At 38.3% G+C, this 14,867-nt stretch overlaps 1 protein-coding gene across 11 annotated transcripts in view; it reads right to left on the reverse strand.

Annotated features, from left to right (window-relative positions):
- Positions 1–14,867, reverse strand: part of BCLAF3 (BCLAF1 and THRAP3 family member 3) — a 58,658-nt gene that overhangs the window by 20,724 nt on the left and 23,067 nt on the right. For 5 of the 11 annotated variants that reach the window (XR_004380673.1, XM_032840848.1, XM_032840843.1 and 2 more), the window contains exons 5-9: positions 8,005–8,180; positions 7,099–7,191; positions 6,399–6,513; positions 5,628–5,691; positions 4,059–4,174 (exon numbers count right to left, since the gene is read on the reverse strand). Coding sequence is in view for 8 of the 11 variants with exons in the window: in XM_032840848.1 (XP_032696739.1) it covers positions 4,059–4,174; positions 5,628–5,691; positions 6,399–6,513; positions 7,099–7,191; positions 8,005–8,180 (564 nt within the window). In the remaining 3 variants the exon portion in view is untranslated. Of the gene's footprint in view, positions 1–4,058; positions 6,144–6,398; positions 6,514–7,098; positions 7,192–8,004; positions 8,181–14,867 lie in introns of those variants that run through there. The other 6 variants (XM_032840845.1, XR_004380674.1, XR_004380675.1 and 3 more) reach the window with 6 other exon arrangements.

Here is a 14,867-nt window from a genome sequence, read left to right on the forward strand (position 1 = left end):
TCTCAGCCTCCTTGCAGCTAGGTATGGCCATGAGACTAAATTTGGACCAAAGTTGCTGGAGCTGCTTGCATAAATTCCATGAAGTCTTTAATGACAAGGCTAGAATATGGACATGATGGCCAAGGCACAAACACCCCTCCTGGGCCATGAGGCAGACACCACATGCAGAAGATATCTGAGGAGCAAGTCTACCCTACCTACCATGCTCTGACTTCCTGACTGTAATCTTTCTCTACAATGAGAAAGAAATGATTTTTCTTTTGCTCTTATAGTCAATTCTCTACCCAGCAACCAGGGTGAATCTTTTAAAATTTAAATGAGATTACATTTCTTCTTGGGTTAGAACTCAAAATGTTTTATAATCTCACCCAGAGTAAACTACAAAGTCATCATGTCCTCCAAGGTTCTTTGCAATCTGGCCTTACCTACCCACTCTCTTCCTTTCCCACTGTGTTACAATCTTAAGGGTCTGCTTTCTAGTCCTGAAATAAGCACGATTCTGCCTGAGGGTCTTTCCCTTTAGTTTCTTCTCTTAAAATACTATCCCCTAAAAAACCTTACCGCTAACTCCCTCACTTAATTCACATCCCTGCTCAATTAAAAAAAAAATCCTAAGTGCATTCTATAACTACCTAAATAAAATCACACCACACATATCACTCTGTCCTACTAAGCTTCCTCTTTTGCCTTACTTTCACCTATCACCCACCAACATGTATTTATTTATTTTCTCCTACCATTAAACTGTAAGCTCAACGAGGACAAGGACTTGGTGTATACCTTTTCACTGGACGTTTTCTATGCCCTGTGTAGCTAAAAGGAAAGTCTCGGCAGTCTGATGGCCTCCCGAAGTCTACTGATTTTATTTTGAAGCTGCTTAATCCCCCACACACCATAGCTATATATACAGAACAACACCTTGGTAACACTGTATGGAACTTAGTAAGAGTGGATACAAGAGGCAGAAAGAGTGGGTCAGGAGAAGACATGAGGATATTAGAATAAGAGATTGGTCAGAAGTGGCGGGGGAGAGAATAGGGTCTCTGAGACTAGACAGAACGTCCCAGCATTAGGTTTGCTTGGGAAAGATTACCTTGTGTATTAGGGAATAAATACTAATCAAAACTTAAATGCATTACAGTGTAAGTATCCTCTGTCCTATGTATTCCTTTGCAAAGTCTTCATTCATTCAGTAGCTCTGAACTGAGCTCAAGGCAGTGGTAATACAATGGTGGGCAAACACACACACAGAGCTTGCATATAACTATTTGAGGAAAGAAAAGATCACATAGGTGGGAAATTGCTACATCCTGTGATTTATGATTTCATATTTCATTTCTTCTGAATTTCTACAGAAATCTAAATGTTGACTTGATTAAATAGGTTTATGCAAAAACAGTAACGAGATCAATTTCATAGATTGAATTTCTAAGACAAAAGGATAAAATCAACAGTTTTTTTTCCTTATTTTAAGAAGGAAATAGAATTAGGATAAAGTTAAAGGTTTTACATAAGAGACTCTTAATCTCACAAAACAAACTGAGGGTGGCCGGGGGGAAGGGGGTAGGAGAGGGTGGTGGGCTTATGGACATTGGGGAGGGTATGTGCTATGGTGAGTGCTGTGAAGTGTGTAAACCTGGCGATTCACAGACCTGTACCCCTGGGGCTAATAATATATTATATGTTAATAAAGAAAAAGAAAAAAAAAGTTAAAGGTTTTAAATGATTTTTTCTCTAAATCTTTTTTTTTTAAAAGATGAACAATAGCAAATACTTGTGAGGATGTGAAGAAACTGACCCGTTCATACACTGCTGATGGGGATGTAAAATGAGGCAGCCACTGTGGAAAACTGGTAGTTCATCAAGAAGTTGAATACAGAGCTATCACAGGACCCAGCAATTCCAACCCCAGGTATGTACCCAAGATAGATGAAAACATATGTCCACACAGAAACTTATGCATGAATATTCACGGCACCAAAATTCACCACAGGCAAAAAGTGGAAAGAACCCAAACACCCACCAACTGGTGAGGGGATAGACAAAATGTGGTTATCCATACAATGGAATATTATTCAGCCATAAAAGGAATATTCATGCTACAACATGCAGCAATGTTGAAAACAATATGCTACATGGAAGCAGTCAGCCACAAAAGACCTCATATCATATGACTGCATTTATATGACACGTCCAGAATAGGAAATCCCTAGAGACAGAAAGTAGGTGAGTGGTTGCCAGAGGCTGAGGGAAGGGAGAAATAGGGAATGACAACAGGTTACGGGGTTATAGGACTTCTCTGTGGAGTGGTGAAAACGTCCTGCCATTAAACAGTGGTGACAGATGCACAACTTTGTGAATATACTAAAAACCAGTAAATTCACTCTGAAAGGATAAATTTTGTGATCAGTAGTATCTCAATTAAAACAAATCCTCATGCCACAGCAGCTGTCCAATACCAATAAAACAGTCCAACACGCCTAGCAAAAGAGAGAGAGCCATCTTGGCGTGCTACACGCCATCCTCAAAGTGAACACTAATAATACTTAACGCTGACCGGCATCTCTGCCCCTTACACCCGACACATTAATTAATCTTCACCACCACCAGGAGGTAAGAATGCTTCTCATCTGTGTTTGATGTAGGAGGAAATAAAGGCGAAATAACTTGCCTCGGATCAGTCACCAAGCTAGCTGTCTACAGAGCCACGTGTTGAACTGAGGTGCAACTCCAGGGCTCAAGCCCTTTCTCACCTCAAAGGGTAGAGATATATTCTGAAGCATTACATGGTTTTTATAAAATGCTGATTATCTTAGATCTGGTTTGAAAATCCTCTTTCTTGGCACACTGAGTTTCTTATACTTGCTGAGTTAAGAACAGCATAAGAGAGAGCTTATGTCACTGAAGAGCATAGTCATGCCGTGTCCCATCAGGAAGCCGGAGACTTGCACCCACCAAGGAACAAGATTTTAACTATTTTATTTTCAGTTGTTTTATATGCCTGAACACACGGCTTTGCTATCTTTTAATGAGTTCCAAACTTATTATCAGCAGCAAGTCCGGTTTTGAACAGGCTCCGTGTATTGTGACTCAGACCTAGTTAGCCGCAGACCTGATTTAAGTCTACTCAGTTATCTTAGTAATTTGATTTTAAGGAATATGGGAAAAGAATTAGCACTGGTCCTTCCTATTCACACACCCCTGCTTTCTGAGAGACCCAAACAGTCTGAAGAACTTTGGGCGTATCTGAAATTTTGTCCTATTCAACTATACCTCATAATCATACGGGGTCCCAGAGTTGCCATGAATCCCACATAGTTTTTAGAACTAGAGATAAATGGAGGCCAATCTAGTAATACTCAGAGCCCCTAAAAGAAGTACAGAGTTGGGAAAGAAAAACAAGGATCTACTGATACTCAGTTTGCCACGCATGCCTTAAGTATTTTGCCTGTGCCAGCTCATTCAATATTTCTAACCTGTCCACATTATAAATTGGTTCTCCTCACTTTATAGAGGAAAATGCTCCCAAAATGAAAGCCAGTTTGCCCACGAGCAAACAGCTTGTAAAATGGCAAGGTGGGATTTCCATTCCTGTTTCCTCCACATTTTCTACTACCCCTGCCTCTGCTTCGTGGACAGACATCCATGAACAGTTCCAAAAGAGAACTGTATTGACCTCAGGTAATTCTGTAATATGCAGAAAGTACCAGAATCTAAAGGGCAGAATATGTTAGAGTTTCAATGAGGTTGAGTCAAACAGTCCATACATTTGCAGGTCCTGGCACCTGCTGATCATCAAAAAGCTGTTACACTCTTTTCTAGAATTACAAAGACCTCAAATACTCACCTACCCCTGTGTTTCTGTTGTTTCAATCAAACAGCATATGATGATCCCTGAATAACTTTGAAACATTTTAATAGATTTCACTTAAACATATAAAATGGATTTGAAGGATTAAATCCCTACACTAAAATGAAAATCATCACACACAAAAATTGAAAAATACGCTAAAACCAAAAGCTCCCTGATAATAGGATGTTTTTCATCTACTGATTACCTCTCTGCAGCACTAGCTATGTGAAAAATGTGCTCATCTTCATTCTGTAACCGTTCTTTTCTCCTTCTTTCAATGTCATGTCGTAGATCATTTGGATCTATTATTTTGACCAGAGTCTGAGGAATTTTGACAGAAGACAAACCATTCACATTACTGTTAGTTGCACAAAGACCATATCTAATAAGAACCTTAAGTAAAAGTTCTAAATAAGTTACCTTGTATTCACCCTGCTAATGGTAGTGTAAATCGATTAAAATATTTTGAGACACAATTGACAATGCACAGACAGAAAAGTTCATAACAGTGAACCAGGAATCCTACCTGTGGGACTCTCTCAAAGAAATGGCTATCTCCCCAAATATATTCAAAGTGCTAGATTTAAAATCATCAAAAAATGAAAGCAACTTAAATGTAAAATAAATTTACAGGAGAAGGGAAGAATGATTTCATGGGAAATTTAAGTCAAAGTAATAACGCACAAACATTTGAATTATGGATTAATATAGGCTATGTGGAAGTCAATGTGAAAAAAATAACTACTGAGAAAAGTTAATTAAAATTTAAAAAGCTTCAATCATAAAAAGTCATGGGGAACTCAGAGATTTTACTTAAAGCAACATTATTAAGTAAAAAGCAAAAAGCATCTGAAACTAATATACTATGATAGCAGCTATGCTAAAATGCCAGATGTAAGACTACAATAAAAGATGATCAAATGATATTTTCTGTTAAGTGGTTGACTTAGAGGTGATTTTTCAAATTTCCTATGAGTTGATTACAGTTTTTTGACGAATAGATATTTTCTGAAAATAGCACCTATTCAATAAACCAACCTATCTCTGTAAGTTTAATAAAAATTGTAACCATTCACAAGTGAAAAATTTATTTACATATTCTATCAGAAATGTATTAAAATCGTTCCGCTACAAAAACATTTCACTCTCAGTGAATAAATTAGCAGTTCTTTGAGAACTTGATATACTTCTAAAATGAGAGCCAGTTTTCTTGCCCCTCCCTGGCTATTCCACAGAGTTTTTCTAATTAGCAAAGAAATGGGGGGGAGGTGAGGGTTGAGGAAGTGTTGGGTGGGCATACAGAGCATGGCGATACACAAAAATCAGTGTTATTTCCATTATTTCGCTAGTTCATATTCCACAGAACTTTTCATACATTCTATAGTAAACAGAAGGGCAGTATCAAATTAAACTACGTTCTCCTGCATTCATCCACATACAATTTAAAAAAATATTCCCCATGACTGCTTGGGAAAAACGTAGGTATCAAACATACTTTCCACAAGCTTTACAATAGTGTGACGTTTTAGAATGAATATTAAATGCTGTAACTTTTGTCCATTTCACAAAGCTGTTACCCTTAGGGACTGTCTCTCTTAGGGAATATTTTTGTCTTTTGTCAGTGTTCTCTCTGCAACCTAGCCAGTAACTAGAACCTTTGGAGAGCTTTGTAAATTTCAGATCCCCCCTTTTTTAAAATCTCTATTACCAGTTCGCTTTTCCATCAATATGCCAACAACGTGAAACTCTTTCAGCAAAAATTGTATTCACTTACCTGTTCTGGTTCATATACCATAGTTTGTTTATTCTGAAGCTCAGCCAAAGACATATCTATTCTCCTAAAATAATAAAGGCATATTACAATTAAATAATTATGTTATACACTGATACCTTGATTCCATTACTAGAGAATGGAATTCGAAATAAAGTTGGTGTGTCTTGGAGGAAGCAAAAGAAACCCGCCACCAGGTGGGTTTTCATCTACACGGCAGTATCCCAGGACACACATATCCTGTGAACAACATCACAGTGACACCTCAGTGGTTCTCAAATCGCTAGTCTGTGTAACCTTAAACTTTGCTCCGGTGATCTACTGCATTCTAACATTGATTCAGCTCAGCTCACGAGACAGGGCACACCACCTGCTCGGCCAGGTGCCAGCAGAAGAAGACATAGGTTTTCATCCGGCTGCCCTCAGAACAGCCATTTCTGACCACATGAAGCAACCCATGATTTCAATGGCTCGACAATTGTCTTTCATTCTTCCAGTGATAACTTCAGTAGGCAATTACTATAGACACAGCAGAATCAAAGTTAGGTAGGTAAAGATTGTCAAAGTCCTGCACATTTAAACAATGCTACTCAATGGATTTAATACAACCTATTCCATCAAAGTACACTGGCCCAGTACCAGCTTGGGTTTAGTCCTGGCTTTTAGGTAGGAAAAGAGTCCTAGAGTCTACAGCAAGCCCACAAGGCAGCACCTTCCCAAATCTTTGAGACTTATTCCCAAGAATTAAATGGGCATACAATAATCAATCATTACCTGTGAATTTCTGGATCTGAATTCAATTTAATTTCATTTACATCTGCAGCTTGTATATCTCGCATTTTTGAAAAACGCTCATGCAGAGTAAGGTCAGATGATGGAAAATAATTTGCTGAAAAAGGAAACAAAGAGTTTTATCTCAGTGTAAAACGGACTCCGCTTAAAAGATCATATATAAGCACAGGAATAAGGGATTGTTAAAAAACGTCCCATCTCTTTTCTCTTGGAAATAAGTGGGACCTAAACTTATTCCACAGACTAATTTATAGCGCTCATATGCCTTCCCAAGCCTAAGCAACAGTAAAAAATGCCTGACTTATGAACACAAGGCTTCTGTTCCTATTTGACCTGCCCGCTTATTTGCTGGGGGAAAAGCTCTCTCAAAGCGAGGACCTTTCTTCTCCCAGGTAAGACCTTAGTGTACTGGGAAGTAAAGATGGTACAGAGTTTTATAGTTCGCCCAGAGGAAAAAAATAAAAACAACCCTGAGACATCAGAACAGTTCCCAACAAGTGCTAAATGTTGTTTACATGTCACAGAAGGAGTCCTACTGCCATTGTACTTGAATTAACATTAACTGAAGTTGGTGAAGACATTATGGAACAGCTATGCTACAAGGGTTTTAACAGGATAGAGAGAAAGACAATACACCCGACCCATCAGAATGCTACTTAAGCAGTCCTTTTCTCTAACTTACTGTTCCTGTTTTGGGACAATCGCCTGGATTTGTCTGCAATATCACCTCCCTTTCTGCCAAGAATCACACTTCTCTGGGTGAGAGGGGCCGGAACTGAGAAAGGTGAACTATCTCAGGCAGACCGCACACTTCCAAGTAAATATGTGCCTTAGTTTGAGGGATTCAGAGAAAATAATCTGTCTTTAAAATATGTTGATGAAGGTAAAAATAAAATCAGTGCAAATATCCAGTAAGAAACAGAAAATAAAAAGTTTGAAATTCTTGAAGGTCTCCAGTTTATTATACCCATGATTGCTTCATTATGCAGTATCAATGAAGAAAGTTGTTCTACGTGACTCAATTTTCCAATTAATGGAAATTGGCCAGAAGCTAAAACAAAACGATTTAATGCAAATATTTAAAGTGTTTGTGATGCAACTCCCTGATGCCATAAAGTATAAGCAAATCAAACCGGACTCTTTCGTCAATCACTTCATGTTCACCCTTATGGCACAAGGTCTCAGCACTGCCCTCAGGGGGCTTTAAGAATATCACCACAATACCTAGACTTCCAGAGTTCTTGTCAAGTTTCATATACGGTGTTTGTTGCTTCCTCCTTCCTGTTTGGTTATCAGTTACTGTTTCTTGCAACTCTCGGTTGTCCTGTGTCTTGCCGCAGCCAACCTCTCCCTTTCTGACTTTCAATTTGTAATCTACTATGATTTGAAGTACCAGGTTATTGGAACAACACATGAAGAACGAGGCTTGAATTAATACCTTACACTCTCTATAACAGATTTCCTTATTAATGACCTAATTTATAATGAAATATTAGTATTACTATATCACAGATATTTACCTATATCTTGTGAAAAATCAGTACATTATTTTTGTGTTATCCCTAATGTATGTGCAAAATATACCAACCTTTAACTTGATGGATTATAGTTATGATTTCCTGAGCAAATTCTCCTGTAGGTTTGTTTTCAGTATTCTGAGTTGAGTCAAGATGTTCAAACACTGGATGAAAGTTCTCACTTTTCCTGCCAACAGCAACCAAATCATGTGACATCTGTCTCTCTGTGGAATAGCTAGAAGCAACCCTAGAATAATTTGTAAATGTTTAACTAAATTTGAAACTATTTTACTGAGAAAAGAACTTATTAAAATTAACCAAGATAGCTATAAAACTAAAAAGATGTTTATCTTTTCTTATAGTTAAGGCACTAAACTGTAAGCCGTAGAACACGTGCAATAATGCGCAGGAGGAAACAGCCTTCGACCCGGGGTTTTGCGCTCTCCTTTTCAAATCAGAGATCATTAAATATTTGCCACTTTAGTAATAAAATCCTCAAAATTCTAAGTTAAACAGTTTTTACCTCCAAAAATACACCAAGGCATCAAAGGTCAATATGCAAAAAATAATCAGTTAGATTATTTTTACTCCCAAATGTCCGTAAAATTGTAAATCCAGCAAGTTTATACTATCTTGAAGTACTACCACACTTTAAAAGCTAGTATCAAACACAGTAACTTTGTTGACTTCATAAAAATCCTTATACCTCTATATCAGCAATGAAAAACTCAGTATTTTGAAATCAAACTCTGTTGAGATTAATCACTTACAAAATTTCACTAAACTGTCAGCAAATAGTCTTAGACGTTAGCAAAGTTAAGATCGTTAGAACCAATTAGTGTTCACCCTAAATGTATCCTTAAAGAAATGCTACCATTTCTTACACAACCCCAGCTGTCCTGCCACTCTAATGCTTTCTGAATCTTTATAACTTGTGTTAAAAGCTCTCTTGACCTTTAGGAATCATCATGAAGTCATGATTATGACATACAGCTAACAGTTGCTGAGGGCTTACTGCAAGCCAAACACAGGGGCTCAGAACTGGTTTGCAGACATTACCTCATTTCATCTTTACAGTAGCCTATGGGGAAAGTGCTACGACACTGGGACAATGGCTGTCTTGGTTGTTTTGCTTTTACATCCCAGAAGCTGAGTGTCTGTATGAACATAATCTTTCCAAGTGTCATAATGGGAAACTATACCTTATTCCAAGAAAGCTGCTCTTGCTTAAAACTACTCTTAAATTCCTTGTCTGCAGGCAGATTATGTGTCACAGAAGAAACTGTCTCATTATTTTATATTTATACCTCATTTTGGACCCAAAATGGCACTAACTAGCTTTCAGCCATCTTACTCCTCTGCATTTAACTCTAAATAACTTTTCCCTCTTCCCAAAACTCATGTTCACTACCCAAAAAACTGAGATTTACAAGTGCTGGGGTTCTTCATGAGTATGTTACAGACTCTGAAGATAAACCCCCAAGAGAGCCCTGAAATGTGTTTTGAGTGACAGCAGCACCCCTAGAATAAATAACAAGTATGAATCAGGTGGATACACACGCGGGTGCGGGTGTGCAGGCGCACAGATTCACTAACTACGTTGCTTAACAGCCATATATTTAACACTGCTCCAGGGTGAAGAGGAGCTTACAGATATTCTTTAAACTTTTGAACTTCTCTAATGAGACAGTCTTACGTGCCCATTTTAACTTATCAGAGGCAAGGCTTCCGTATAACTTCCTATGCTCCCTGCTTTCAAACCCACACTGTCGAGACAACTCCCTGCCGAAGCAGAAACCCGGGAAAGTGGTTGTGCCAGCAGCGCGATGCCACTGCTGTGGCTTCCCTGATTCGTCAGAAGGACTTCCAGTAGAAGACTCCTTCCCCTTCTTTCCCCCTGATTTGCCCCAAGCTTCCCACTGTGTATCCTGTAACTTGCTGAGAGGCATTCATTGATAAACACTGGAAGCTACAACGGCCCCCGGGACAACCTCCATTAACAAGAATAACAAATACTGTGTTTAACGGTACAAGAAGCCTGTTCCGTACCAAAAAAAAAAAAAAAATTACTTTTAAAAACATTTTATAGGAGAAAAAGATGTTCAAATAGAGCTACAGAAATGATCTGTCCATAAGGGGAAATCAGTTGATAATATTTTGTACTGCAGTCTCAGTTTCTCCCAAGAGGAAACTAGTTGATAAACTTTTCCAGTTTTCTACCAGGTAATTATTAAAATTTGCTTGTCATTTATTCCAAGTTAATTACTGGTATAACTCTTATACCCATTCCATGCCCAACCCTCAATCCCCAGGAGCGCTATGGTATAGTTTATAGCTACACTTAATCCCGGAAATTTTAGTGTTTATAGTTCCTGTCCATTTATCCTGGAGCTTCTCCTTGCAAGATTTTTAATTAAAAAATGTTAAAACTGTGACTTCCCAGGAAATACTAAAATTGTATCACCTGAAATTTTAGTCTTTTCAAGACTATTATGATGGCTTTGCTATAAGAAAAGACTTCTTGAAACTGGAGAACGCAAAATGTTCTAGGTATTTATGTTTGTACATTTAATCACCTCTTGGTTCACATTTTCCTTTTTACGATTTCCTAAGACAGGTATTGAGTAACAAGTTATTAATTTCAAGAAATACTTCCAATACAAGTAGGTAAGCTGAAAAGACTAAATGTTCTCATCTGGGATGCATTTTAGACAGTTTTAAAAATTAAAATATAGCCAAACACCTGTATTCTAGTACTATTTCTAATACTGGTCTAATGAAATTTTCCAGGTTCCTCTCTTCCCGCCTCCAACTCCACCTGTTTGGGTTTTTTTTCCCTAAGGATATTTTCCCTGACGTTCTCACTGAATGTTGCGCATACTAACTAGGAAAACATAAAAAGCCACAATACATCTTAATTTCCTCTTATTCACAGTTAAGATCTACCAAAAAAACCCCAACTGCATGGAAAAAAACAATTAAAAAAAGCCCAACAACAACCCAATTTAATGGATGATCCCCGCCCTCTGGAAGCTTATCGTGGGTAACAGAATCCACGTGACACAGGCCAAGCGCTCCTTTCTCAGTCTTCTCCCAAGAACTGACATTCTGTCCCCGCTCCCATAGTTCACAGAGCTCTCCCAGTTATCCGTTTGCTCCTGTCTTCCTGAGAAGACACTTAGCATTTCTGGGGCTGAGGGTAAAGGGTCGGGGAGACTGCCTTTCCTCTGATTCAGCATCTTTTTTCACAAAAGTCCCATAACTGGCCTCCCCAACCCCAGTGCCCTTCCAAGCCGTCTCACAGAAAGCAAGCAGCAGCCGGAACTGAGCTTCCTGCCGTCTCTCCTCAGCTAATCCCGTCAAGTCACGTGGCCTCTGTGGCAGTCTCAGCTTCACAGCCTCCCGTCCCTCTATTCCCTTTTACTGACCCCTTGAAGCACACCTCAAAGTTCCTGTGTGTGTTGCCTGCCTTTGTTAACCTATAAATATAAAATGTCTTTCATTTCATCTCCACGTGTTTAAAATCTTGGAAGCCTAGCTCACGTGTCAACAACTCCTGAAAGGAGCCTTCCCGGAGTCCCCCAGCTTGGGATCCTCTGAGCCCCACTTTGTGTATCACTCAGTGCGCCACCGTATTGCAAAGATTGCCCTCTTGTCTCTTGGACCAGAGAAGGACAAACAGACTCCTATGCCGGTCGGCAGGCCCAGGGTACCCTAACAGGCTGTCTCACACAAGGTTAAGTCTTCAAAAAAGTACCTGCTGAATGAATAAATGATAAATGGAAAAGAACTTGGACAATTTGTAATGAGAGTTTCAGCTAAAAAGATGACAGACTTCAAAATTCTAATTGAGGCCAATTCAACTGTGTTTTTTAAACTTTCTTGGCTCACTTTTATTTTAAAATTGTAACTTTATTTAGACCAATTTAAATTTTAAATATTTCATTTTTTATGATATGAAATCTCAAATATATACAAAAGTTCAGAAAATCCTATGATGAGCTTGTCAACTCAGCCTTAACAGCTACCAACACATGGCCGATAGAAGCAAAGTTGTAAGGCCAGGAGGAACTGCAGGTTAATTTGGGCCCAAAAAGGCCAGGCCAGGTGGTCTGCCTGATGTCACAGAGCTGCTCAGGAAGCCAGTGGAAGACAAAAACTTACGTACCCCACACCGAAACAGAATGTTCACTAAGAGAAGCTAGGGTCAAAAATAAAAATGAAAGGGAAGCTACTCTCAATTCATTTTTTATTTTTAAAAAACGTATTTTTAAAAACGTCTATTAGAAATACCATGGGGGAAAACCTTAGCTTTTTGTGATACAAAACAGTGAGGTAGCAGGTTTGTATTATCACAAAAGCATCTCCACCCACAGCTTATCATAAGTAGGTAAAACTTGTGTCACTGGGTTACCTTCCTTCAACCCTTGCTATGTTTTTCACATTGTTCCCCAACCTGTGCAACACCCCTTCCTTAGAGCGTGAGGGCTCCAATGTCTTCTTGGTCTTATCATCCACCTCATCCCCCTTGAGAATGGGGAAAGACCTGATGGGGGTGGGAAGGTCCTTCCTATATCTCTTCTGGGGTTGGCAGTTGGGAAATAAAAGGATTATATGCAAATGTGACTGATAAACTCAGTTGAACATCAACTTTGCCAGCCAACCTTCCAATCCTAGACACCTAGTACTAGCGGCCAGGGAGGTCAAAGGAGCCTCAGGTCCATCCACAGCAGCTTATTCTCCTCCAGGGACAGCTCTCCGCGCCCCCCTCCACCCCCCACCCCACTGCCCTGCTCCTCCCTCTCACTTCCTTACTAGCCTGACCAAGGTTCAGTCTCTCACCTAATCGCCCAACATTAAACCAAAACCGAAACTCCCTTCATCTGCCCCAAGACTCCAGTATGTCCACAACAGTGTTTGGAGTTTATAATAGCATTCGTAGAATCTTTCATATTACAACTTCCTAACTTACATTCTGAAACATGTAATTATGACTCATATGTAATGTCTACCTCTGATAATGCAGTTTCTGACAAAGTGGGTCACTAGAATATAGCCTTTGTTAAAAGAATTATTAACAATGCAGTGAACATTTGAGCAAGTGTCTACCTACTGCTGTTCTAGATACAAACTGGAATCTAGAAAAATCACTAGCCTAATCACCTGTGACTTCAACTACATTGATAAGTGTAAGAACATACGTGTGACCAAAGCTAAGAAAGTAAATGACTGCATCAAACAACCATCTCAGCCTTCCAAAAAATGGATAAACCCTCTAGATTTTAACCAACGAATAAACCCCTCTCCACTCCATGATTATTTTAATCTTTTCAAGCGGAGGAAAATCTAAGTTATATCAATAGTTGAGCACATGACTATCGAGGGCATTAACTGCCTTTGTTTTATGGATACTTGATGAGTCTATACATAAGTAAATCCAGCCCCACAAAACTCTTCCACAACTTAACTGCTCACCAATAAATAATTATCATCAGAGAGAAAGATTGTGTTGACTATGCTTTATCATACTGGCAGGATGCATATATTTATGAAGTTATTTATTCTTCAGGTCTTTGAAAAGGAAGGATTTGCAGTGTTAGCTCTACTATACAAGCCATCCTACAGGTCCTTGTCAGGTAATTCAGACATGTGCTGACAAGTCATGAACGTCACAAAATTATGATTTATAAATTCAAAAGAAAAGATACAGTAGCTTCAATTTTGGGAAGCTCATTTTTGTGATACATGATGAAAAGCAAGCTTACATTTCTTCTTCCAATTATAAAATTAACTGTTCAATATTTCTAAGGAGGTCTATTAAAGTGAAATTCCTCAAAATTGGTATTTCTAGTATTCTTTAAAAGTGTTAAGCCAATTTATTAATTCTCTTTTAAGTTAAAAAATTAAATTAATTAATTCCTTTTTAACATCATTATTAAATATGGGGGTATCATTACTTCTATTAAAAAATTCAAGTCTGGGACACCTGGGTGGCTCAGTTTGGTTAAACATCTGCCTTCGGCTCCTGTCACAATCCCAGCGTCCTGGGATCGAGTCCTGCATTGCGCTCCCTGCTCAGCAGGAAGCCTGCTTCTCCCTCTGCCTGCTCTGCCTGCTGCTCCCCCTGCTTGTGCTCTGTCTCTGACAAATAAATAAATAAAATGTTAAAAAATAAAAAATAAATAAATGAAAATAAAAATAAAAAATTCAAGATTTTTGTGATTTGATGCAATATTGCCTCCAAAGGAAAAAACCTATAAACAAAAATGAAATACTGAAGTATTTAAAGGGGAGTGTACTGATATCTACAATTCACTTTGAAATGTATGGAAAAAATAGGATGGAATGATTGATGGATGACAGAAATGTATTATGAAAGTAGACTAAAATGTTAATTGTAGACGCTCAGTGGTGGGTATATAGAATTTACTGCACAGTTCTTTCCATTTCTCTGTGTGTTTGAAAATTTTCATAGTGTAATGTTGGAAAGAAAAAAGCTTGAAGTAACAACCTTAAAGTTGATGCTTACAGCGGTTTTTGTGCGCTTAAGGTAAAGAACTAGTAGGAAATATAATAGTACAAAATGATTTAAGACTTATTATATGAAATGGGATACAAAATTATGAATATAGTATTATGATAACCATGTAAAAATATACACAGAAAAATAACAAAAGGAGCTGTACTAAAATATTAATAAAACTGTCCTAAGAGAGTAGAATTATGGGTGATTTCCTCCCTTTATTTGTCCAACTTTCTATAATGTAATCATATGTATAAGTGCTTTCTGTGCACATATAAATATACATATGTATATTTTATATTTTTGTAAGTACAATGATCATAAGGGAGGGAGACGGCCATATCTAACTTTAAGAAAAGGAACAAAATATATTTGTTTAAAAAAGAGAGAGAGAGAGGGCGCCTGGGTGGC

This window comes from Lontra canadensis, unplaced genomic scaffold (genome assembly GCF_010015895.1).
Source record: "Lontra canadensis isolate GAN:19392208 unplaced genomic scaffold, GSC_riverotter_1.0 scaffold116, whole genome shotgun sequence".
Taxonomy (NCBI): domain Eukaryota; kingdom Metazoa; phylum Chordata; class Mammalia; order Carnivora; family Mustelidae; genus Lontra; species Lontra canadensis.